This window comes from Somniosus microcephalus, chromosome 12 (genome assembly GCF_052327205.1).
Source record: "Somniosus microcephalus isolate GS21.2 chromosome 12, FLI_Smic_1.0, whole genome shotgun sequence".
In the NCBI taxonomy this organism is placed as follows: domain Eukaryota; kingdom Metazoa; phylum Chordata; class Chondrichthyes; order Squaliformes; family Somniosidae; genus Somniosus; species Somniosus microcephalus.
The window spans coordinates 87,948,725-87,975,929 of NC_140998.1; the positions used below are offsets into that span (position 1 = coordinate 87,948,725).

Sequence of the window (27,205 nt, forward strand, 5' to 3'; positions counted from 1 at the left end):
GATCTTTGAATGTTTGCCATTGCCTATCCACCGTCAACCCTTTGAGTAACATTCCCCAATCAATCCTACCCAACTCACGCCTCATACCATCGTAGTTTCCTTTATTTAAATTCAGGACCCTAGTCTCTGAGTCAACTACTTCACTCTCCATCTTAATGAAGAATTTGATCATATTATGATCGCTCCGCCCCAAGGGGCCTCGCAGAACAAGATTGCTAATTAATCCTTTCTCGTTACATAATACCCTATCTAAGATGGCCTGATCTCTGGTTGGTTCCTCGACATATTGGTCCAGGAAACCATCCCGTAAACACTTCAGGAATTCCTCCTCCACAGTATTGTAACTAATTTGGTTAGCCCAATCTATATGTAGATTAAAGTCACCCATGATAACTGCTGTGCCCTTAATGCATGCATCTCTAATTTCCCGTTTAATGCCATCCCCAAACTCCGCATTACTGTTTGGGGGTCTGTATACCACTCCCACTAATGTTTTCTGCCCCTTGGTATTTCTCAGTTCTACCCATCATCAGAGCTAATATCCTTCCTCCTTTCAATTGTGTTAATCCCCTATTTAACCAGCAATGCTACCCCACCTCCTTTTCCTTTCTGCCTGTCTTTCCTGAATATTGAATACCCCTGGATGTTGAGTTCCCAGCCTTGGTCACCCTGGAGCTATGTTTCCGTAATCCCAATCATATATCCGTTTACCTCTATTTGCGCAGCTAATTCATCCACCTTATTACGAATGCTGCTTGCATTAAGACACAAAGCCTTCAGGCTTGTTTTTTTTTAACACTTTTAGACCTTTTAGAATTATTATTTACTGTGGCCATGTTTGATTTAAACCCTTGATTTCTCTGACTGCCACCTTTGCTTTTCTCCTTCATGTTTTTTGCTTCTATCCTTGTTTCCCTTTCCTCTGTCTCTCTGCACAGGTTCCCAACCCGCTGCCATTTTAGTTTAAACCCTCCCCTAGAGCAGTAGCAAACACTCCCCCATGGACATCGGTCCCGGTCCAGCCCAGGTGCAAACCGTCCGGTTTGTACTGGTTCTACCTCCCCCAGAACCGGTTCCAATGTCCCAGGAATTTGAATCCCTCCCCCTCGCACCATTCCTCTAGCCACGTATTCATCTGAAATATCCTTCTATTTCTACTCTGACTAGCATGTGGCACTGGTAGCTATCCTAAGATTGCTACCTTTGAGGTCCAATTTTTTAATTTACCTCCTAACTCCCTATATTCAGCTTTTAGGACCTCATCCCATTTTTTACCTATATCGTTGGTACCTATATGCACCATGACAACTGGCTGTTCACCCTCCCCTTCCAAAATGCTCTGCAGCCGCTCTGAGACATCCTTGACCCTTGCACCAGGGAGGCAACATACCATCCTGGAGTCTCGTTTGTGGCCGCAGAAACGTTTATCTATTCCCCTTACAGTAGAATCCCCTGTTACTATAGCTCTACCCCTCTTTTTCTTCCCATCCTGTGCAGCAGAACCACCCATGGTGCCAGGAAGTTAGCTGCTGCTGCCTTCCCCCGATAAGCCATCTCCCCCAACAATATCCAAAGCGGTATATCTGTTTGAGAGGGGGATGGTCACAGGGGACCCCTGCAATACCTGCCTGCGCCTACTACTCTGCCTGGCGGTCACCCGTTCCCTTCCTGCCTGTGCAGCCTTTACCTGCGGTGTGTCCAACTCATTAAACGTGCTTTCCAAGATGTCCTCAGCATCGCAAATGCTCCAGTATGAATCCATTCGCAGTTCCAGCGCCGCAATGCGGTCTGCCAGTAGCTGCTGCTGGATACATTTCCTGCACACATGGTCGTCAGGGACACAGGAAGTGTCCCTGATTTCCCACATAGTGCAGGAGGAGCATTCCATGGTGCTGAGCTGTACTGCCATGACTTACCCTTTAATTAATTCTAATTAAGTTAAATCAAATCAATCCCACCAATTACACTATAATTAAATTATATACTCAAGGGCCCTTGTTTACCAGCAGTCCCCGCTACACAACAGAGACCTTTGAAACCATAAACCACAAAATTCAAGTTTGGAAAAAAGCGAGAAAGAGAGAAATAGTCACCACCCAATCACTTACCTGCTTTCTGGCGACGTCACACTTCGATTACTTTTTACTTCTCTCTCTCTCCTCTCGCAGGTCCGCCTTTCCCGCTGTCGGAACTCGGTTTAAATCACCCTCTCCCGCCTCTCCTCTCGCAGGACCGCCTCTCCCGCTCTCGGAGCTCGGTTTAAATCAGCCTCTCATGCCTCTCCTCTCGCAGGTCCGCCCCTCCTGCTCTCGGAGCTCGGTTTCCAGCCAGTGTTTACAGGAGCTGCTGCAGCCTCGCCACCCACGCATGCTCAACTCACCTTCTGTTGTCTCTATTCCATTCTTCCAGTTTCTCCGTCTCCGCCGCATCTGCTCTGACGATGCCACCTTCCACACCAGTGCTTCCGACATGTCTTCCTTTTTCCTCAACCGAGGATTCCCCTCTACCGTGGTTGACATGGCCCTCAACCGTGTCCGCTCTATCTCCCGCACTTCTGTCCTCACCCCTGCCCCTCCCTCCCTGAACCACGATAGGGGTCCCCTTGTCCTCGCCTTTCACCCCAACAGCCTTCACATTCAACGGATCATCCTCCGCCATTTCTGCCACCTCCAACGTGATCCTATCCCCAAATGCATTTTCCCGTCCCCTCCCCTTTCAGCATTCCATAAGGACCGCTCCCTCCGAGACACCCTAGTCCACTCCTCTATCACCCCCAGCACCGCTTCCCCTTCGCCCGGCACCTTCCCGTGCAAGCGCAGGAGATGCAACACCTGCCCTTATACCTGCCCCCTTCCCACTGTCCAGGGCCCCAAACACCCCTTCCAGGTGAAACAGCGATTTACTTGTACTTCTTGCAATCTAATATACTGTATTTGCTGCTCACGATGTGGTCTCCTCTACATTGGGGAGACCAAATGCAGATTGGGTGACTGCTTTGCGGAACAGCTCCGTTCAGTCCGTAAGGGTGACCCCGAGCTTCCGGTCGCCTGTCATTTTAATTCACCGCCCCATTTGCACTCGGACCTCACCGTACTCGGGCTCTTGCATTGTTCCACTGAAACCCAGCGTAAGCTCGAGGAACAGCACCTCATCTTCCGATTAGGCACTTTACAGTCTTCCAGACTCAATATTGAGTTCAACAATTGCAGATCATATCCTCGGCCCCTATTACATTTTTATATATATTTTTTATCCACACCTTTGTTTTGTGCCCTTCCCCCTTTTTTTCTCTCCCACATGGCAGCTGTCTCATTCTGCCAGCGCATTTCACACCTAATCTTGAGCCGTCTTTTGTCTCTTGACTGGTCCTATCACCATCTCGTCTTGTTTTGAATACCTCTTAATGTCTCTTCACTTCTCTTTTGTTCTTTCATCGCCATTTTGCCTTGGTGCCGTTCATCATAAGAACATAAGAAATAGGAGCAGGAGTAGGCCATTTGGCCCTTCAAGCCTGCTCCGCCATTCAATAATATCATGGCTGATCTATCTCATCTCCACTTTCCTGAACTATCCCCATATCCCTTGATTCCCTTAATATTCAAAAATCTATCGATCTCTGTCTTGAATATACTCAATGACTGAGCCTCCACAGCCCCCTGGGGTAGAGAATTCCAAAGATTCACCACCCTCTGAAGAAATTTCTCCTCATCTCAGTCCTAAATGGCCGACCCCTTATTCTGAGACTGTGATCCCTGGTTCTAGACTCCCCAGCCAGGGGAAACATCCTACCCTGTCCAGCCCTGTAAGAATTTTAAATCTAGCATGTTTGTCAATGTGTCCAGATCCAGATGTATCACAATGATACCACAGTCAAGTGCCTCGGTCATAAGTATTGAGATGATTTACATAACTGCGTTGGAGCTTTTAAGCAAACAGGAAAGAGTTTGTAAAACTTTTTGTCACAAAGACCGTTTTTTAAAATTCGCTTATGGGATCTGGGCATCGCTGGCAAGGCCAGCATTTATTGCTCATCCCTAGTTGTCCTTGAGAAGGTGGTGGTGAGCCGCCGCCTTGAATCGCTGCAGTCCATGTGGTGATGGTACTCCCACAATGCTGTTAGGTAGGGAGTTCCAGGATTTTGACCAAGTGACGATGAAGGATCGGTGATATGCTTCCAAGTCAGTATAGTGTGGAACTTGGAGGTGGTGGTGTTCCCATACACCTGCTGCCCTTGTCCTTCTAGATGGAAGATGTCGCGGGCTTGGGAGGTGCTGCCAAAGAAGCCTTGGCGAGTTGCTGCAGTGCATCTTGTTCTCCTTTTATAGTTTTGCACTGGCAGAGTACTTCACCAAAAGTCTTGTTTTGGGGGTTTCTGTCATGATAAACTCCTTATCAGCACAGAAAGTGGTATATTGTACCATAGCTGGGTAAATTCCTTTTAACATCTCATGATGAAGGCTGACATGCCTCCTGTTATATTCTGAAAATTTCTGTATTTTGCATATTAACATTGTAACATTGAATACTTTTAATACTGAGTAGCATTTTGTTAATTTGTTGATTTATGTATCTGTTTTAAGTCCCGTTTTCTCTCAATATATATTTATTGTTACCTCTTTATAATGACAGTATTTCTAGGCATAAGCAAGTGCCATCAACTCTGTTGAATTTGAAAATGACAGCTAAATTAGGGCTGTTATGTAGAGGAAAGCCTAGATAATCTTCAAGTGATACTTGGCATTTGTGTCATTATACAATGTCTAGCTTGGTATTTTCATGCTGCTTTGGCAACTTTTGTGCACCAGTAGATCCAATAATGCCCTAACCTCTGGAGTATTGTGTTTTATCCAATTAATAAAAGTAGTGGTGCAGCTTAACCTGTAAAGTTCAGTTCCTATATGCCATAAATTTGATATCCCTTTTTTTTACATGGCTGTGTCCTTTTATTTGAAAACTGAGCAGATTTTTTGCTCTTTGATTTAACCTTTAACCATTCTCCTGTCCTGAGAGACTGCTTAAAGATTTCTTTTCCAGTCACAAGGCAGTGCAAGTCATAGTTATATGCAAGAAAATGCTTTCCTTTTCTCTTCTCAGTGAGGAAATGCCTCCTCTCCGCTCAAGAGTTTGGTATTTTTTTGAAAATCATTAATACTGAGATTGCATAAAATTTTGTGTGTGTATATATCCATATTTAGGTGTAAATTTTTGTCCATGGAGCAAGCAACTAAAGGTTTATTTGATTGCATCTTAATTTTTATATCTATAATGTTGCTGTGCGGAGCCCATCATTACTACAGATTAATTCCACATATTTATATTCAAACTTCAGTTAGTTTCACTATGCATGCTGCATCAATGATTTTTTTTTCCAAGTGAACTTCTGTTGCTGTGGATTTCCCCTTCTGACATTTGTAAAAATGTTAGAATGTCTTGAAACATTGTCTGCCTGCACCCATAGCTCTTCTCTTCTATTGTTGAAACCATAAGCTATTGCATTTACCACCTTACATAAGAACATAAGAATATAAGAAATAGGAGCAGGAGTAGGCCAATCGGCCCCTCGAGCCTGCTCCGCCATTCAATAAGATCATGGCTGATCTGACCCTAACCGCCAATCCACTATCACAGAACCATCTCCTGAATCTAACAGAATTAGACACACGGAATAGGAGCAGGATCAGGCTACACGGCCCCTGGGCCCGCTCCGCTACCCACAGGGCCATGACCGATCCGAACCTAGACTCATGTCCAAATTCCTGCCCGCTCCCCGTAACCCTTAATTCCCTTTACTTCTAGGAAACTGTCTATTTCTGTTTTAAATTTATGTAATGATGTAGCTTCTACAGCTTTTTGGGGCAGCATATTCCATGGACCTACCACCCTCTGAGTGAAGTAGTTCCTCCTCATCTCAGTTTTGAAAGAGCAGCCCCTTATTCTAAGACTATGCCCCCTAGTTCTAGTTTCACCCATCTTCGGGAACATCTTCCCCGCATCCACCCGATCCGACCCCTTCACAATCTTATATGTTTCAATAAGATCGCCTCTCATTCTTCTGAACTCCAATGAGTAGAGTCCCAATCTACTCAACCTCTCCTCATATGTCCATCCCCTCATCCCCGGGATTAACCGAGTGAACCTTCTTTGTACTGACTCGAGAGCAAGTATGTCCTTTCTTAAGTATGGACACCAAAACTGTACGCAGTATTCCAGGTGCGGTCTCGCCAATACCTTGTACAACTGAAGCAATACCTCCCTATTTTTATATTCTATCCCCCTAGCAATAAAAGCCAACATTCCATTGGCCTTAATCACTTGCTGCACCTGCATACTAACCTTTTGAGTTTTGTGCACCAGGACCCCCAGATCCCTTTGTACTACAGTACTTTCCACTTTCTTGCCATTAAGATAATAACTTGCTCTATGATTTTTCCTGCCAAAGTGCATAACCTCACACTTTCCAGTATTGTATTCCATCTGCCAAATCTCTGCCCACTTACTTAGCCTGTCGATGTCCCCTTGCAGGTTTTTTATGTCCTCCTCACTCACTACTTTCCCTCCCATCTTAGTATCATCTGCAAACTTTGATATGTTACACTCGGTCCCCTCCTCCAAATCGTTAATATAGATTGTAAAGAGTTGGGGACCCAGCACTGACCCCTGCGGAACACCACTAGTTACTGATTGCCAGTCTGAGAATGAACCATTTATCCCAACTCTCTGCCTTCTGTTAGATAGCCAATCCTCTATCCATGCCAGAATATTACCCCCAATCCCGTGATTTTTTATCATAAGCAATAATCTTTTGTGTGGCACCTTGTCAAATGCCTTTTGGAAGCCTAAATACACGACGTCCACTGGTTCCCCTTTATCCACCCTATACGTTACTTCCTCAAAGAACTCCAGCAAATTTGTCAAACAGGACTTCCCCTTCATAAAACCATGCTGACTTTGTCTTATTAAATTGTGATTATCCAAATGTCCTGTTACTGTCTCCTTAATAATGGACTCCAAAATTTTACCTACCACAGATGTTAGGCTAACCGGTCTATAGTTTCCAGCCTTCCGTCTACTGCCCTTTTTAAATAAGGGTGTTACATTAGCAGTTTTCCAGTCTGCCGGGACCTTTGCCGAGTCCAGGGAGTTTTGGAAAATTATTACCAATGCATCCACAATCCCTACCGCCACTTCCCTGAAGACCCTAGGATGTAAGCCATCAGGTCCAGGTGATTTATCCGCCTTGACTCCCATTATTTTACCGAGTACCACTTCCTTAGTGATTTTGATCGTGTTTAGCTCCTCCCCCCCCCCTTTAGCCCCCTGTTTGTCCAGTGTTGGGATATTCTTAGTGTCTTCTACTGTAAAGACTGATGTAAAATATTCATTGTGTTTTTGCCATCTCCATATTTCCCACCATTAATTTCCCGGTCTCATCCTCTAAGAGACCAACATTTACTTTCGCCACCCTTTTTCTTTTTATATAACTATAAAAACTCTTACTATCTGTTTTTATATTTTTTGCTAATTTACTTTCATAATCTATCTTCCCTTTCTTAATCAATCTTTTTGTTATTTTTTGCTGTCTTTTAAAGTTTTCCCAATCCTCTGTCCTCCCACTAGATTTGGCTACCTTATATGCCCTTGTTTTTAGTCGAATACTATCCTTAATTTCTTTACTTAGCCACGGATGGCTGTCTTTTCTTTTACACCCTTTTCTTCTCGGAATATATATTTTTTGGAAGTTGTAAAATAACTCCTTGAATGTACACCACTGATCATGTATCGTCTTACCCTTTAATCTATTTTCCCAATCCACTCTACTCAATTCCACTCTCATACCTTCATAGTCTCCTTTATTCAAGCTTAGCACGCTTGTTTGAGATCCAACCTTCTCACCCTCTAATTGAATATGGAATTCAACCATGTTATGGTCACTCATTCCAAGGGGATCCTTTACTAGGACATTTTTAATTAATCCCGTCTCGTTACACAGGACCAGATCTAAGGTTGCTTGCCCCCTGGTCGGTTCAGTTACATACTGCTCAAGAAACCCATCCCTAATACACTCAATGAACTCTTCCTCAAGGCTGCTCTGCCCAATTTGATTTGTCCAATTAATATGATAGTTGAAATCCCCCATAATTATAGATGTTCCCTTATTACAAGCCTCAACTATTTCCTGATTGATACTCCATCCAACAGAGTTGCCACTGTTCGGAGGCCTATAGACTACGCCCACTAGTGTTTTTTTCCCCTTATTATTCCTTACCTCCACCCAAACTGTTTCATTACCCTGATCTTTTGACCCAATATCATTTCTCTGTATTACAGTGATTCCTTCCTTTATTAACATAGCCACCCCACCTCCCCTTCCTTCCTGCCTGTCCTTCCTGATCGTTAAATAACCTGGTATGTTTAATTCCCAGGCATTGTCACCCTGCAGCCATGTTTCTGTAATGGCCACAAGATCATACCCATATGTAGTTATTTGTGCCATTAACTCATCTATTTTGTTACGAATGCTACGTGCATTCAGATAGAGAACTTTCAAAGATGTTTTGTGACACTTAGTTCCTGCTTTTGCCCTTTTTATTACTTTACCTTTTACTCCATACCTTCTGCCCCTTCCTGACATGCTCTGGTTTTTAATTTCCCCACTGCTACCTAAGTCTATGACCTTCTCTGTTGTCATTTTTATTATTTGCTCTCTAGGAACCTCCCCCCCACTAGTTAGTTTAAAGCCCTCTCTACAGCCCTAGTTATATGATCCGCCAGGACTCTAGTCCCAGTACTGGCCAAGTGAAGCCCGTCCCAACGGAACAGCTCCCTCCTGCCCCAGTACTGGTGCCAGTGTCCCAGGAAGCAAAACCCATTTCTCCCACACCAGTCTTTGAGCCACGCATTTAACTCTCTAATTTTATTTGTCCTTGCCAAATTCGCTCGTGGCTCTGTGGTTCTGCTTTTTAATTTGGCCCCTAGCTGCTCAAACTCCCTCAGCAGAACCTCCTTCCTTGTCCTATCTATGTCGTTGGTACCAACATGGACCACGACAACTGGATCCTCCCCCTCCCACTCCAAGTTTCTCTCCAGTCCAGAGGAGATGTCCTTAACCCTGGCACCGGGCAGGCAACACAGCCTTCGGGACTCTCGCTCTCGGCTGCAAAGAACTCTATCTATCCCCCTAACGATACTATCCCCTACCACTACAACATTTCTTTTAACTCCCCCCACTTGAATTGGCCCCCCCGCTCCACGGTGCTGTGCCCAGGTTGCTCATCCTCCCTGCAGTCCCTGCTCCTGTCCCCACAGGGAGTAAGAGCCTCGAACCTGTTGGACAAGTGCAAGGGCTGCGGCTCCTCCAACACTACCTCCTGGATCCCCGTACCTGCCTCACTTCTAGTCACACCATCCTGACCCTGGCCACTGACTACATCTGAATTAATTAATCTAATTGGTGTGACTACCTCGTGATACACAGAGTCCAGGTAACTCTCCCCCTCCCTGATGTGTCTCAGTGTTTGAAGCTCGGTCTCCAGCTCTTCAACACGGAGCCGGAGTTCCTCGAGCAGCCAACACTTACTGCAAATGTGATCACCGTGAGCATCAACACATCGCCTGATCTCCCATTCTATGTAATTAATTAAATTTATTAATATTATTCTTCAATATCCTCTGCCCCGATTCTAGATGGTGTATATCACACCTTAGAAACTATAAACCAAAGAGATTTAAGCTTAAAAGGGAGAAATACTTACCAACCAATCACTTACCCGCTTTCTGGTGACGTCACACTTGGATTACTTTTGACCTCTCTCCTTCCCTCTGAGTTCAGAGACTGGTAAACCTTACCTGGTCTCTGGGACTTTTATACCCCGCTCTGCCGCTCAGGTTTCCCGCTGACGCTGTGAGGCCTTACCTGGTCTCTGGGACTTTTATACCCCGCTCTGCCGCTCAGGTTTCCGCCGACGCTGTGAGGCCTTACCTGGTCTCTGGGACTTTTACAGCCCCGCTCTGCCGCTCAGGTTTCCCGCCGACGCTGTGAGGCCGTACCTGGTCTCTGGGGACTTTTACAGCCCCGCTCTGCCGCTCAGGTTTCCCGCCGACGCTGTGAGGCCTTACCTGGTCTCTGGCTCCTTTTATACCCCGCTCTGCCGCTCAGGTTTCCCGCCGACGCTGTGTGGCTGTACCTGGTCTCTGGGGCCTTTTATACCCCGCTCTGCCGCTCAGGTTTCCCGCCGACGCTGAGACCTTACCTGGTCTCTGGGACTTTTACAGCCCCGCTCTGCCGCTCAGGTTTCCCGCCGACGCTGTGAGGCCGTACCTGGTCTCTGGGGCCTTTTATACCCCGCTCTGCCGCTCGGGTTTCCCGCCGACGCTGTGAGACCTTACCTGGTCTCTGGGGACTATTATACCCCGCTCTGCCGCTCGGGTTTCCCGCCGACGCTGTGAGGCCTTACCTGGTCTCTGGGGACTTTTATACCCCGCTCTGCCGCTCAGGATTGATGCTTGAAATTTGATTTCTCCAGCCTGCCCATTTCACCCTACTCAAACTGCAACATATGCAGAATACCACAGCCCATTTCCTCACCTGTATCCGCATCAGCCCAGTTTGTCACTAAGCTCCATTCGCTCCCAGTTTCTTAGCAAATTGACTTTAAGATCCTCATCCTCGCCTTCAAATCTCTCCATACGCTTGCCACATCCTACCTCAGTGATCTCCACTAGCTACATAAGAAGTAGGAGCAGGAGTAGGCCATACGGCCCCTCGGGCCTGCTCCGCCATTCAATAGGATCATGGCTGATCCGAACCTAGACTCACGTCCACTTCCTTGCCCTCTCCCTGTAACCCCTAATTCCCTTATCTGCTAGGAAACTGTCTATCTCCGTTTTAAATCTATTTAATGTTGCAGCTTCCACAGCTCTCTGGGGTAGCAAATTCCATCGATTTACCACCCTCTGAGTAAAGAAGTTTCTCCTCATCTCAGTTTTGAAAGGGCAGCCCCTTATTCTAAGATTATGCCCCCTAGTTCTAGTCTCACCCATCAGTGGAAACATCCTCACCGCATCCACCCGATCAATCCCCCTCACAATCTTATATGTTTTGATAAGATCGCCTCTCATTCATCTGAACTCCAATGAGTAGAGGCCCAACCTACTCAACCTTTCCTCATACGTCAACCCCCTCATCTCCGGAATCAACCGAGTGAACCTTCTCTGAACCGCCTCGAGAGCAAGTATATCTTTTCTTAAATATGGAAACCAAAACTGCACGCAGTATTCCAGGTGTGGCCTCACCAATACCCTGTATAACTGCAGCAAGACTTCCATGTTTTTATACTCCATCCCCCTTGCAATAAAAGCCAAGATTCCATTGGCCTTTCTGATCACCTGCTGCACCTGCATACTAACTTTTTGTGTTTCATGCACCAGGACCCCCAGATCCCTTTGTACTGTAGCACTTTGCAGTTTCTCTCCATTTAGATAATAACTTGCTCTTTGATTTTTTTCTGCCAAAGTGCATAACCTCACACTTTCCAATATTATATTCCATCTGCCAAATCTCCGCCCACTCACTTAGCCTGTCTATGTCCTTTTGCAGGTTTTTTATGTCCTCCTCACTCACTGCTTTCCCTCCAATCTTTGTATCGTCGGCAAACTTGGATATGTTGCACTCGGTCCCTTCCTCCAAATCATTAATATAGATTGTAAAGAGTTGGGGTCCCAGCACTGATCCCTGTGGGACACCACTAGTTACTGATTGCCAGCCCGATAACGAACCATTTATCCCAACTCTTTGTTTTCTGTTAGATAGCCAATCTTCCACCCATGCCAGTATATTACCTCCAATCCTGTGATCTTTTTATCTTGATCAGTAATCTTTTGTGTGGCACCTTGTCAAATGCCTTTTGGAAGTCCAAATACACTACATCCACTGGTTCCCCTTTATCCACCCTGTATGTTACGTCCTCAAAGAATTCTCAAAGCTATAAGTCTCTGTGTACCCTTCACTGTTCTGATGCTGTCTTACTCCTTGTTTCCCACTCCATCAGTGATGGCTCCTTCAGTTACTTTGGCCATAGCCTCTGGAACTCACTGAACAACTTTGCCCATCTTCTCTCTTCCCTCATGTCTCTTTTCTGCTCAGTGTTAACTGTTTTTACCCACTGGCCCTGTAAGGCTGTACGATAGTATGTGAGGTGCATCTTTTGTGTCATTTTCCCCCCACTGGTTCTAATCAATTTGCGTTCAGCTACAGCTCATTTCTATGTTTGTTCTATCAGTTCTGATTTTGAAGATAATAGAATTGCCTTTAGGCTGAGAACATAGTGCGCTGTTTCTGAAACTGTTACCATGTTCACGTTAACCTTCATTGTTTTACCTTTTAGTTTTTTTATATATATAGATATATAAAACCCAACTGGTTCACTGCTATCTTTTAGGAAAGGGAACGTGCCACCCATACCAAGTTGGGCCTACACATGACTCCAGTCCTAAACTATATGGTTGACTCTTAATGCTCTCAAGTGGACTAACAAGCCATTCTGTTGTAAAATAAAAAAGGCTCCCCATCATCTCTGGGCAGCTAGGAGTGGACATTAAATGTGGCTTTACCAGCATTGCCCACATCCAGAGAACAAATTAATTAAAAGTACCGGTTTAAGTAGCTAGAAATACGTAAGGATAGACTGATGCACAAAGTGATGCATAGAAATGTACTGTATTTAAGGTTTTATCCCTATAACATTTCTTCTTTCTTCTGAGCTGTGGTACAGTTCCACAGTTGTTCAATTCTCTGGTACGTAGTGGCCATTCCTCCTGGCAGTTTGTACAGTGTATTGGCTGGCTATTCACTCGAGGGCATCACGCCTGAGCCTGTCTTCACTGTACATTCAAACACACACTTGGCAGCAGAGGAGACTGGATAGTACTTGGGAACAGCAACCCTGGCAGATTTTCTTATCGTAGCCCAGAAAAGTTGTGATCCAGTTTTACCTCCTCCAGCTGAGATTGGTTAACTCGTCACAGACCAGGGATCAAACCTGGAATCTTCTGGTCTATATGACTTAGTCTACACTTGGTGGTGTATTTACCCAGCAGGTCATTGGAAAGGTTCGGTCTATTCCTGTTAATGAACCCTTCCATTCCTCTCCTCCTAAAATATATTTGGTGTGTACGTGATGGTGATTTGTGAAATCTGCCTTTTTCAGGAACAAGAAGAAAATAAAGGAGCCACAAGCTGGCCAGAGTTTTACATCGATCAACTGAATTCTATGGCAGCTGTGAGTGCTTGTTTTACTATTTTCTACATTTATAAACCAATTGATTCCTTAAGAGTCATACAGGAAACTTTGGTTTATCCGGAGGTTAACTGTCCGGAATGCTCGATCCACCGGCAAAAATCAGGAGCTGTTTCGTTAGTTTTTTTTTCTTTTCGTTGCTTTTTTTTCACCAGTCAGGCTCTGCAAGGTCTCGCTGAAGCTGTTGCTAAGCTACAGAGACGCTTGCAAGGTACGGCCGACTGTTTAGAAGCTGTTGCTAAGCAACAGGGTTTGTTGCCAGATACGTATGTTTCAACATTAGCGCTGGTTTGTCCGGCAGTTTTGATGGGACCGCAACAGCTCGGTCCCGTCGGTGCCGGATATCACACAGTTTCCTGTAATTCTGTCAGTATTTTCCTACAACGCATATTGTTCTACAAAGAAGCTGTTAAATTACTTTATTTAATGAGTGGGGTGGGGGCGGGGGAAAGCAGCTATTGTATTACAACTCAAAATTTAGAACGTAAAGCCTCTCAATATTAACCTTTAATTCAAATTCCTAGAGCACTTGGTGAGTGTGAAATTTTGCACCTTCAGCTCTAGTCTGTAGTAGCTCATTTCACAAATGGTTCTGAACCAATAATACCTTCCCAAGAGAATCCATATCTTACTTCAAATTCCTACTTATAGTTTTTAAATGCATTCCCTGAATGCCAGAAGGTCAAGCCATTTACGCATGGGGACAGAAATTTCTGTAACACAACCTGGTTAACGTAGACCTTGCCCATAAGTTGTAGGTCTTTCACACTTGGCAAAGTGAAATGTAGGCCTTTATCATCACTGCTCGATATGTTTTTATTTTTGATTAGCTTTTACTTAATATTTTCCTTTCTAATCAATTTTCTCCTCTCCTGAAGGTATTGAGGGTGGAGTTCCATGGAGACTGATGGTCCTCTGGTACCTCGCCCAAGTGGTTATTCTCAAATGTATGAGCCTTGCCCATGAATGCCAATAGGCTATTCACCACAGTAGAATATTGCAACCAAGCTTGATCCATCCTCATATGATGTCTGCACATGCACTTCCAGAAGGGGGCCACTGGATATCAAGCAAGGTGGGAATTTGGCCATGTCCTCCCAGCCCAGGGGTGCCGAAGCCAATTTTAGTCCCCTACTGCCACTCCAGCTGAAATTAGATAACTCGGCACAGATCAAGGATTGAAGCTAGGACCTTCCTGATCTGTACTATCCAGCTCTTCACTGGATAGCCTCATTGAGCCATTGTAGAATCCCAGTGTGATGCTCTTTATTATGGATTTCAGCTTGGGTTGTAACAGAGCTGCTGCTGGTTTGTTCTGCATCAGAATGAATAGTGCACTGAAATAGAAATGGCAAGATTTGCATTGGAACTGTTCATTCTGATAGGATTACATTTGACTTCACTTGGTACAACTTTAACATCCTTTCTATGTGCCTTAGGGTTGCTTCCATTCTGCAGCACTGCAATGTCAGCTGTCTGGTTTCATTGTCAACTGCTGAACTTGAATTTAATATTAGGTTTGATAGGGAGAAGGGAAAGTCACAAACCAAGGTTTTAAATTTGAGTAAGGCAAACTTCGAAGGGATGAGAAATGAATTAAACACAGTAAACTGGGATGAACTACAGACAAACAGTGGGAAATATTCAAAGTATTTGGTACAATACAAAACTACTACTTATCTCTAACAAGCAAAGGCTCCATTTGTGCAGTTAAGCAATCATAGTCAACAATTGAGGTAAGGGGCTAAATCAAGCTAAAAGAAAAGCCTCAAAAATGCATGGAAAAGTGGAAATCCAGTAGACTGGGAGAGCTATAAAAAGCAACAAAGGGAAACAAAGAGTAATGAGCTGCAAAATGGGAGTGTGGAAAAAAACCTTGCAAGGGATGTTAGAGCTGATACCAAAGGTTTTTTTATAAATATATTAAGAGGAAAAGCGTGGTAAAGGGGAATGTGGGCCCATTAAAGACAGATACAGGTGAGAGTATAATTGACAATAAGGAAATTACATACTTGTTGAATGAATACTTTGGTCCTCTTCCTTCACTGTGAAAAGGATGCAAATACCAGTGATCTTAATCACTCCACCATTGGTGGCCGTGCCTTCAGCTGCCAAGGTCCTAAGCTCTGGAATTCCCTTGCTAAACCTCTCCGCCTCTCTTTCCTCCTTTAAGACGGGGGGGGGGGGGAATACAAAAGTGAGAATGTGATGTTTCAGTTGTAAAGAGCCTTGATCAGACCTCATCTGGAGTACTGCATTCACTTTTGGGCACCAAACCGCAGGAAGGATATAGTGACGTTGGTGGGGTACAGTGCAGATTCACTAGAATGATGCCAGGGTGTAAAGGGTTAATTTATGAGAGCAGGTTGTGTAAACTTGATTTGCATTCCCTTCTGTTTAGAAGGTTGAGGTGTTTAAAATGATAAAGGGATTTGATAGAAATAACAACAGAAAATGCTGGAAAAACTCAGCAGGCCAGGCAACATCCGTGGAGAGAAATTAGAGTCAACGTTTCGGGTCAAAACCCTTTGAGATACAGAGAAACTATTTCCTTTGGTGGAGGAATCCAAAACAATGGGGCATTATCTTAAAATAAATTAAAGCTAGGCCTTTTAGGAGTGAAATCAGGAAGCACTTTTTCACACTGGATTTGACCTCCTCACATGCATTTCTATTTGCTGAAGATGCCAATTGGCTTCAAATATGAATTTGTTCTTGACTGAATATTGATGAAGGTGACCTAATTACTTTGGTTTGATTTTCTCTCTCTGCATCTCCATACCTCCCCCAGCCCACAAATAAAAGATGTTTGACATCAAGAGGTGTTACTTAAATAACTAAATGATGCTGGCATTAAAATTTAGAACTCCTCCATCACTGATATCTTGATAACTCAGTGATTGTCTTAATCACAGGGTCATGTTTCAACTCCCAGATCTATTCATAAAGTCTTAGCTAACGCTATTTAGAATGAAATGGCTCCATTTAGGCTGAGTCATTTGGTGTAGCCCCTTAATGTCAATGGGATGCTTGTGTTATGTGTTGAAGAAAATGGTGTTCTTTTCTGCACATCTTTCTCATATTGGCCAGTCATGGTGCCCTTGATGGTTGTGGAAAATAGTACCATAGACTCTTATGGCTTCAATCCTAAAGATGGTTCATTGATTGTGAAACTGGGAAGCTAATCCTAGTCATAAAATTATCCAGAAAAGAATGTATAACTATGGTGTCAGCAGGTATGCTCATTTTCATCACAATTTTCACATGTTGTAATTATAAAATGAAGAATTAGTGAGCTGACCTTTTATTTTCTTTTTAGAGAAAATCACTCTTGGCTTTGGAAAAAGAAGACGAGGAAGAAAGGAATAAAACCATCGAGAGTTTGAAGACTGCACTAAGAACGCAACCAATGAGGCAAACTATCTTTGGTCTTATATTTATGTGACTATTATTAAAGAAAGCATTCATAGTTTTAATTTTATTAATCAATTGCAATTCGTTACTATAACTTTCTCTCGCAATCGATAAAACGCTTCTTTAGGTTCTTAAATTTGCCCTGTTCATTTTATGTATTGGCAGATCAGCATATGAAGTATAAAGCTTTTCAAAGATGACTATTTTATTAGGTAGCTTGACTGAAATCAGTGAGTGGGTATCATGAAGACTGAAAAATACATTACACTGTTGTTAATCTTGATTGAAACTCTCATGCTTTAAATTATCTTAAGATTTAGGTGTGGTTTTTTTTTTCCTTTCCCCGCCCCCCCCAAAAACACTACATCAGTAGTTCCTGACACAGCATGTAAATACATTTTTTGCCACCCATCCAGAAGGACATAAGGCTGTTAAGTGTTTTATTTAAGTTGTATAGGATCAACTGGATTATTTAATTTGCTCTTTTTGAAAATGATGTTCTTCCATTTGGCAGGTTTGTTACCAGATTCATTGACTTGGATGGGTTAACATGCATTCTGAACTTTCTGAAAAGTATGGACTACGAAACATCAGAATCTCGAATACATACCTCTCTAATAGGCTGTATCAAAGCACTAATGAACAACTCTCAGGGCAGGGCCCATGTTTTGGCTCATGTAGAGAGTATTAATGTAATAGCTCAAAGTCTTACAACAGAAAATATAAAGACTAAAGTAGCAGTCCTGGAAATTTTGGGTGCTGTGTGTTTGGTGCCAGGCGGTCACAAGAAGGTATTGGAGGCAATGCTGCACTACCAGAAATATGCAAGTGAAAGAACACGTTTCCAGGTACAGTTTGTGCACTAGTTGTGAACCGCAAAATGAAAATGTGCAATTTTGTCAAATGGAATTAATTCATCTAAAAATTTGAGTATGCATCCCTGCTAAAATGAGGCTGAGGAATGTACTAAAAAAAATCAGTTTCTCCTGACTTCCTGTGCCAAACTTTCCTGACTAACTACTTTTCAGTTTAATTTTAGAATATATTGTCAGCCAGTTGTAGCATAGGCATGTTATCTCAGTAGAATACAGACAGATCAACATTTGATTAACATGTAGCTCCTAACTGTTTTACCTCGAGATCCCTAGTCTTTGAAAATATCTGTCCTTTTATTACTGTCTTGCTTCTTGTATAGTTTCTCTGAATTAAAGTCACTTATCCGCCTCACACATGATTTAGAAAAAAAAAGTAAGTTACATCTCCTGTTTCAGTTAGAAAGTTCATTTAGTCTGACTTCATAGTTCCGCGATTGAGATACTGAAATCATTCTTGTTCCTTTGCTTTCTAATATATTGTTGTACCGTGGGTTGATATGGTGAATGCATAAACATATGAAAAGTAAGCATGTACTCAGTGCTTCCAGCAAGGTCCATGTAATGTTTAGCTTTCCTTTTAATTGCCATCTTTTACTACAGTTTGCCATTTTTAAAATTCTTCTCCACCAACGTTCCTGGTCTGACCATTAAATTTGCATTCAATAGATTGTTTAGTAATTTTTATAAAATGTACAACGTAAATTTTGAAAAGTAATTGCTTTGGTGTTTAACACCTAAATGGGAAATACTTTCTATCTATTGTACTAATATCTCAGCACCACTATGAAAAATGTCCTGTTGGGGGGAAAGGCTGACTTGCAACTACATCAAGAAGGCCAGATGTATCAGGTTGCATAGAGACCCTCATTTACATTCAGCCACAGGCTCAGTCAGTGAGCAAGTGTATGAAGAGTTCAGGTCTGGCATCCTTTTTATCCTTGGTTGCTGATCCAAAGCTATCGGTTCTCTACCCCAATACCAAGTACTGCTAGATACCTCAGTATTATATACAAACAGCGGAAGGAGCACATGTCAACCCAAGAACCCCACCCATCCACCCGCCCCTTCAACCACCGTCTGCCTCACCTGTGACAGAGACTGTAGGTCCCGCATTGGACTCATCAGTCACCTGAGAACTCATTTTTAGTGTGGAAGCAAGTCATCCTTGGTTCCGAGGGACTGCCTAAAAAGGAGGAATATACTGGAAATGGTTATGTTTCTTTTCAGTGTTTTTGTGTATCCATATGTTGCTTTCCTATTGAATTATTGTGTGGTACTTTTCTCTCCATCAGACACTAGTCAATGACTTGGACAGAAACACAGGAAGATACAAGGATGAAGTGAATCTCAAAACTGCCGTCATGTCTTTCATTAATGCTGTCCTAAGTCAAGGGTCAGGAGAGGTAGGAAATTCTATCTCAGCTATTCAGGGGGGATAAAATTAATTAATACCAGTAGTGCAAAACAGGCTGATAGCAAATCAGCAGCCTGTTTTACACCGTGCCCATCGCAAATCGACAGCCCGCTTTATTGGGCGCAGTGTAAAATGATTCACTGTCAGCCCGTTTTGTGCTACTGCCATTGACCAATTTCACCTCTATCTTTAATGTAGGTTTTTAAACCTTTAGCCCTAGAGAAAGGAATACCTGTTGTTACAGCACTGTTTATTTTGTTTCAATAGGAAAGTCTTGATTTTAGAGTACATCTCCGATATGAATTTTTGATGTTAGGTATTCAACCTGTTATTGACAAATTACGTGAACATGAAAATTCAACTTTAGATAGGTAAGTGTACTTTATGTATTCAATTTTATTTACTGAAAATTTTCTGGTGCTACTTTTTATACTAACTTCAATGATTTGTTAGGCATTTGGATTTCTTTGAGATGCTGAGAAATGAGGACGAAATGGAACTAGCAAAGAGATTTGATATGGTGAGTAGATGAGTTGCTGCTTATGTTTTGTGTCATTGTGGAATGTGGAAACCAATACAAAGTATGTTCTGTTAACTCATGGCTGATGAACATATTACTTCAGGTCCACATCGACACAAAAAGTGCCACCCAGGTGTTTGAACTGGTTAGGAAAAAAATCAGCTACACAGATGCATACCCGCACTTTATGTCAATTCTCCATCATTGTCTCCAAATGCCGTGTGAGTACTGTACAACATTTTTATTTAGCAAAATGTTGCATTTACTTTTCAGTTGAATAGCGAACAAAATGAAAGAAAATGAAAAACTTGATCTAAAATAATAGTTAAATATTTAATTAATGTGACTTATCATCTGAAATATCTTTGAATTCTGCTTCAAAACAATTAGACGATATGGTTGACTCTACACATTAAATTTGCTTATATAAACTATTCAAAAGTAACAATATACAACTATGTTGCTTTTATTACTGTAATGCTATTAGCTGCTTAACCCTTTTACCAGCTAGTTGTAATGCAGAAGCTCCAATACCATGCACCATTCTGGTTTATGTTATGGATGTATCTTTGAATAGTACTCTTTTACACTGTCTCAATTACTGATCTTAAAGTTTGCTTTGAATACTATGTTAACTGCTTTGTGCATTTTGCTATAATTTTATTCCACTTTAATAGTTTCCTCTACTTTTTTTTTTCAGATAAGCGAAGTGGAAACACTGTACAATATTGGCTACTGCTGGACCGAATATTGCAGCAGATAGTCTTACAGAATGATAAAGGGCATGATCCTGATGTTACTCCTTTGGAAAATTTTAATGTGAAGAATGTTGTTAGAATGTAAGTCTGTTGCCCCTATACTTTGCTTTGTCTTAGAATTATAGTATTAGATATTTTAATTTTGAAGCATACCCTATTCATATTATCTATTAAACCTTATTGTGTCTTTTTTGTAATCAATGTTCAACATAAATAGGTTGGTTAATGAAAATGAAGTCAAACAATGGAAGGAGCAAGCAGAAAAAATGCGAAAAGGTGTGATCATTATTTTATTCACTTAAGAAATTTATAGGCCTAGAAATTCAGTTGTTTGCGCCAGCAGTTAGCGCCTAAAGAGACCGAGAATTGGGGCGTTACCTAATGTTGGGGCGGGCACAATGAAGATAGCGACAACTCCCATATTGACTATACATTTAACGCTTGCGCTAAGTGTTTGTGCGCGCCCGCGAGCGCAAGCAGATCATGACGTCATTTCATTGTGCAACGCCTTTTAGGGGCGCCTGAGCGGATATTGGGTGGTGCCCGGAGCCTTTACGCCTAGCGCTATTAGTGACAGTTCGAAGGAGCGTTAGCAGGCCCTTCTCGGAGTCGGGGGGCGCTATTTAAAGGGGACAGCTCTAGTATAGAAGCTTCAGCCACTTGGCCTGTTCATTGCGATCGTTGGTGGAGAGAGTTGGTGAGCTACTGTGGAGCAGAGTTTTTGGAATTTAGCATTAGAGTACTTGGGACCCTCAAACCTGTCCGGAGCAGTTGGAGCACTAGACCTAACAGCCTTTTGACCAACTGGCATTGGAATGGGAGATGCTTTGGAGGGCGACGGCCTCATGGCCGAACACTATGAAGGGGCAGAGAGACGGCGGGAGAGAGGGCCGGGATTGGCCAGAAGGAGGAGGGGCAATGGAGGTCGGCCAATCCGAGGGTATGCTGTGAGGGTCTTTAGGCAGCAGGTGTCATACCTTGACATGTCGGAGGAGCAGTGTGTGCGAAGGCTCCGAATCGGGAGGGACGTTGTTACTGAGCTGTGCCACCTGCTTGCTGAGGATCTGCAGCCACGTCTACGGTGCAGGACCTCTCTGTCGGTGGCCGTTAAACTGACTGTTGCCCTCAATGTTTATGGCAACGGATCCTTTCAGTCAGCCATTGGGGACATTGCGAATATCTCTCAGGTTGCAGTGCACTGTTGCATCCGGCAAGTTACAGCTGCCCTTTATAGGCGAAGGCGTCAATTCATCACCTTCCCTTTGACCCTGGAGAAGCAGGCGGAGGAGGAGCATGAGGAGGAAGATGGAAGGGCTCCTGAAAGTGGAAGGGCCATCCGTCAGAGGCTCATCAGGACTCGTATCGAGGCCCCTCTGGCGGAATGATGAGTGTCTTAACTCCTGCGCACTTTGGATGTTTGAAAGCCTCTGAAGGCCAGCATCACTGAAATTAGTCACGTGCACCATAGCACATTAAAACTTCTCTTTATTGTCACAAAAGTCTTTCATTACAGCAAAACAACGTCATGTCAACAGAAACCATAACTAACAAAATAACAGTTAACTCTTCAGCAAAGCCGCAAAACTTAAACAAACCATTTCCAACAATTACAACAGGTGAGGGTGTCCTTGAATTTGGCCAAAGAAACATCTCCGCACCTCCCTTTACTGCTGGCCCCTTGATGGAGAACGACTTCTCTTTCGCGGTCGGCCCCTTCCCTCCCTGCTGCTCCTACGTAATTGAACCCCAGTGGCGGGGTGAAGGCTGGGGAATGCCTGCTGACTGTGTGGAAGCGCAGAAGCCCCTGAGGGACGGCCTGGCCGACCTCTGGGCTTGAAGGGTGCGGACGCAGGATGCTTGATCTGAGCATAGCTGGAAGCAGTGTGCCCTGCAGGTGGTGGCAGCTGCACTGCAGACGTACCAGTGCTGGCATGTGCAATGGTCACCTGCCGAGAGAGGACACCTGCACCATGGTCGGACGGCACACTGGCTCTCTGAGGGGACTGGCTCGGCTCATCCGCCACAATCGCATGCTCCACTGATTCCTGGCCTTGTATGGGACTGGAAGGGCCCGGGGTGATCCTAGCTGATGCAGATAGGGTGGCTGCAGTGAGAGTTCGCGTTGCCTCAATCTGGGTGTGGACGAGGCCGGCAAGTGACTGCGTGGCAGCAGTGAGGACCTGTGAGCCAGGTGCCAGTGCTTCGGAGAAGCCCTGGACAGTTCTTCCCATTGCTTCGGACAAGGCCGGTGCCGACCGCTCCACTGCCTTGGACAAGCCCTGGACAGACCTTTCCAGGGATTGTCTGAAGCCCTGAACAGTCCTTTCCATAGCGGCCTCGAAGCCCTGCACAGTCCTCTCCATTGTTGGCCCGAAGCCCTGAACAGTCCTTTCCATAGCGGCCTCGAAGCCCTGGATAGTCCTGTCCATTGTTGCCCCGAAGCCCTGGAGAGTCCTCTCCATTGTTGCCCCGAAGTCCAACACACTCTTTGCCAGTGTCTCTATTGACTGAGGCATCCTCCCCACTGCAGCCATCAGCTCAGTGTGCCTGAGCCGGGCCTGGGTGCTCATTTCAGCCAGGCGACGCACCTCCTCTGCACTCTGTGCAGCAGTCATCACTACCTGCCTTGCCCTCCGGGGAGACGGTGGCCGAACTTGCCTACCCCCCTTGCGTTGCTGCATGCCGCTTGTTCCGGCAACTGGCTGATCCTCAGAGCGCCCTCCCCCCTCCCCTCCAGGGAACTACTATCCCCAGTCTGTAGATGTGTATGCTCCCCTGAGATTGGAATGGATGGTCCGGCTTCCTCCTGATCCTCGCCTCCGGAGGCACTGGCACTGGCAGCTTCAGGGCGTTGAGCCTGAGTTGGTGATGCATCATCTGAAAGCAGGTAGGTGGAAGAGTGGCTTTAGCAAAAGGACAGGTTGGCGGAAAGGCATGCCAGATTGCGGCAAGGCTCTGACATGGCTGCACACTGAGGAAGCATGCTGGCGGGGGGACCAAGTGGAAGGAAACAGCTGAAAAAGGAGAGAGCCTTACCCTCGCTGTCGGAAATGGGGTCGGCAGCTGCAATGGTAACAGGACCAGGTAGACGTCCTCCAAGAATCTGGTGCACTCTCTCCTCGAGATCCGTCAGAGTGACGACTTGTGGAGGCCCGCCACCGGTTCGAGTCTGCTCCTTTCGCCTCGCCGCCAGCTTGGACTGCAGGGGAAAGAAGGGGAAGTTCTGTAACATGAGGCCTTGAGAGATCATCTCATGCCCCCCATGGTGCAAGAGCCCTTACATGAGGCCTTGAGTGAAATGTCCATGTGTGTGCCCAGAAAGGGCCATGGGTGCTTGCTGACAGATGGCCATTGGGGCATCATGGCAACAGGGTGCTCGAAGTCAGGTGCAGATGGAGGGAATCAGAAGTTTGCATAACCAGCACTCACCCTAACGACCCGAGTGAGGTCGTTGAATTTCTTCCTGCACTGAACAGGGGTTCTGGTCGCCATGCTGTTGGAGTTGACCCTCTGAGAAACCTCCCTCCAAGATCGCCGGTAAGCCTTTTGATTCGGCCTCTTGCCATTGTCAGGATACAGAACATCTCGACGGCGCTCAACTGCAGACATCAACTGGTCCAGAGCCTCAGTGCTGAAGCGCTCTGCTCTCTGTCTCACCTTCTCCATCCTGACCAAGTTTCTTGCACCAGAGAAGGGCGAGCGCCGATTCTGAGGCCTACAGGGCGTTGAGTGTGGCAGCTCAGGCTGACTGACCCACCCCTTTAAGAGCCGGCCGGCGCCTGGAAGTCTCATGGTTTCCGGTAATTGAGATCGCCTGCGCTGCGCCCGTCCGCGCCGATATTGGGTAGCGCCTGAACCTTTGCGCCTTGGGAGCCCCATGCAACGTCTGAGTTCGCGCCTCAATCCCCTTTGGGGGCGATGCAACCCAATATCTTGCCAGGCAGCGCTAAGTTTCGTCTGGCTATAAACTTTGCGCAGCGCCAGTTCTAACGCCTCAAGCGGGGCTATACCCAATTTCTAGGCCATAGTGTTTTAACTCTTTGCTGTGATATATGTGTACCGTGCAGTCATTGTGAATAGCTGTTCTTTAAATGTAATTATACCTTGCCCACCAAATCATCATCTGTCCTCTCCTGACGGTGCTGACTGCTATTGAATTTGCTGTTTCATGGGTATCAGCACCTGTCCAATAGTTCATCAAAGTAGTAATCCTTCATGTGTGAACTAGGACCGTGCACGAGTGTTCACCATGAAGGGCATCATAGCCAACCTGATGCCCATATTTATGTATCTTCCAGCATGAGTCAGTGGATAGCAACCAGAAGCAGGATCCCTGGCTGACTTCCCCTTCCTATAGTAACTCAAGGGTGCTGAGGATAAGTCTCGTACCTCTAACAAACTGCGTAAATTGAGATCTGCTGACTCTGCGCAGAGCAGGGGTTGAACCTGGGACCTTCTGTGTGAACATTTTTTTAATAGGGTTTATAGGTTTTTTTAGGTTTAGCAAACAAAGCCAAACATTATTTCAATAAAATCTAATTAACTGGAACTAGTATTTGTAAGAGAGCCTATGCTTTTTTTTTTGCTGATCAGGAATCTCAAAAGATTTCTTTGTTTATAGAGCACAATGAGCTACAGCAAAAACTGGAGAAAAAAGAGAGGGAGTGTGAAGCTAAGACACAGGAAAAGGAGGAGATGATGCAAACACTGAATAAAATGAAAGAAAAACTGGAAAAAGAATCTCAGGAGCACAAAGCTGCCAAGAAACAGATAGCTGATCTGATGGCCCAGATCCAGGATCTAAGCAATGCAAGTTCCTATGTGTAGTTAAGCATGTTTTATCGCTTCCTGTCAAACATGCCATGTTTGGAGCTTTCTTTGCAATACTTCAGTTAATTGCAGTACACGATTTAAAATCCGTATACATTATTTTTGACCATAAGATGTTGAAAACATAAATATATTGGTACAGTCTATTTTGCCTGCTACAGCTTTCCGAGAAAGTATCTATCTGGTATTGATCATATTAAAACATAGACAGCTCATTGCCTAATGCTTTCTTTGCAATTTTGTTTCAATTTTAGAGAGCAAGGTATTCTGGAGTTCCTGGCGGCCCCCTTTCACCACCTGGAGCCCCTGGTGGTCCAATACCTCCTCCTGCTCTTCCTTCAGTAGGTGTTCCCCCTCTGCCTCCTCCACCACCACCGCTTGGTGGATTTCTACCACCACCCCCACCCCCACCCCCACCCCCAGGTGGACCCCCTCCACCTCCAGGTCTGCTGCTATTGGGTGGTGTACTACCTCCTCCCGGAGCCCCTTTGGGTCCAGGACTGAAGAAGAAAAATATTCCACAACCAGGAAATGCTTTAAAATCCTTCAACTGGTCCAAGTTACCAGAGGTGAGTTATACACAGTTAATGTTGAACGTAACAGCAAGATACCATTTTGGTTTGAATAATCTTGTGTCTAAAAAGAAATTAAGTTAAAATGTTTTATCTGCATTGATTGTTGAATTTACTTCAATTTTACTGATTGTTTTTGTAATTACAAGTTCTCGTAATCCTCCATTTTTAAGTAAGGCTTACAGTAGACTTACAATATGTGTGCAATTACATGATTCATATATTCTACAGCAAATTACAAATGTTGCATTATAAGAAACAGCAACTTAATTCATTTTGAGGTCTGTGTTTTATGAATTTGCACAATGCTAATCTGCATTTTGAACTGGTTAACCGTAAATATTTTGTTTTGATTATAGAACAAACTTGGGGAAACAGTCTGGCTAGAAATTGATGATTTGAATGTTTTCAAAGTACTTGACTTGGAAGACATAGAAAAGACATTCTCTGCTTACCAAAGGCAACAGGTAACCTAAATGAAGTTCCTGTTTCAACAAATGTGGAACAAACATAGGCATAAAAAACAGGACATAAAAACATGTGTTGATCAGATCAATTGTTGTGTTTCATTTATGGTCAAATACATACACTCACATTGCATTGTTTCTCCGCAGCAGATTGGATTACTGTACGTGAAATATGTGGCATTTGTATGTTTTAGCAATGGAACAATTGCATTTGAATCCAATAATATTTAGAAGTTATGGTAAAGCCTTCATTGTAGTGATAGATACACTGGTTATCCAGCATGTTTCCAATAGTTCTGCAGTATCCAAAGAAATGTGATAGCATCTAATATCACCAACATGATGTAAAATTTGCTTGGAGAACTCAAATCAGAGAGACAGTCAGAGAATCAATATGCAATTTATTCTTGAGATACTGCAACCATTTCCAGTGCAGCACAGAAGGCTAAGAGGGGATTCAGTGGAGGTTTAAAAAAATTGTGAAGGTTTTTGACTGTGTGTACATGGAAAGACTATATCATCTGTTTGTTGAGTCATTGATGAGAAGTAATTAATCAAAGATCCTCACTGAAAGTGAAGAGTGAGAGTTTAGCAGAAATTTCTTGATGCTCAGAGTTGTTGGAGCTTGGAGAGTAGTTACGGCAGAGACCATTGCCCCTTTTAAGAGCAGGGTACTGTGATAAGTTTTGGATTGCTCCAGCAAAGAGCCAGCACATACACAATGGGCCAAAAAACCTCCTTCGTACTAGACCCTCTATGATTCTATTCATTTTGAATTTCAAGCGCATTATTTTCTTTTGCTTAAGATTTTCAAATCATTCTATGTGAATCGCCTATAAGCATTATAAAATGTACTGGTATTGCAGAAATGCTGATATGGCTTTTTAAATTGTCTCTGATTTGCATGCCATAGCTTGTTGCATTATATGAAGCATTACTGCTTGATTACCCAACACACTGAGACACACTAACCTTTTCAGTAACATGGACATGTTTACAAGCTCCAATAAAACTTTACCACTATAGCATTAGTTTTCACAGCATTGGAGTGTTGCAAGTT

At 44.1% G+C, this 27,205-nt stretch overlaps 1 protein-coding gene across 1 annotated transcript in view; it reads left to right on the forward strand.

Annotated features, from left to right (window-relative positions):
* The window catches only part of daam1a (dishevelled associated activator of morphogenesis 1a), a 265,075-nt gene that overhangs the window by 171,589 nt on the left and 66,281 nt on the right, over positions 1-27,205 (forward strand). The window contains exons 5-16 of the mRNA XM_086003291.1: positions 13,206-13,277; positions 16,615-16,709; positions 17,224-17,557; positions 18,877-18,987; positions 19,266-19,369; positions 19,452-19,518; positions 19,622-19,739; positions 20,219-20,357; positions 20,494-20,552; positions 24,898-25,085; positions 25,361-25,675; positions 26,038-26,145. Coding sequence (XP_085859417.1) covers positions 13,206-13,277; positions 16,615-16,709; positions 17,224-17,557; positions 18,877-18,987; positions 19,266-19,369; positions 19,452-19,518; positions 19,622-19,739; positions 20,219-20,357; positions 20,494-20,552; positions 24,898-25,085; positions 25,361-25,675; positions 26,038-26,145 — 1,710 coding nt within the window. The remainder of the gene's footprint in view (positions 1-13,205; positions 13,278-16,614; positions 16,710-17,223; positions 17,558-18,876; positions 18,988-19,265; positions 19,370-19,451; positions 19,519-19,621; positions 19,740-20,218; positions 20,358-20,493; positions 20,553-24,897; positions 25,086-25,360; positions 25,676-26,037; positions 26,146-27,205) is intronic.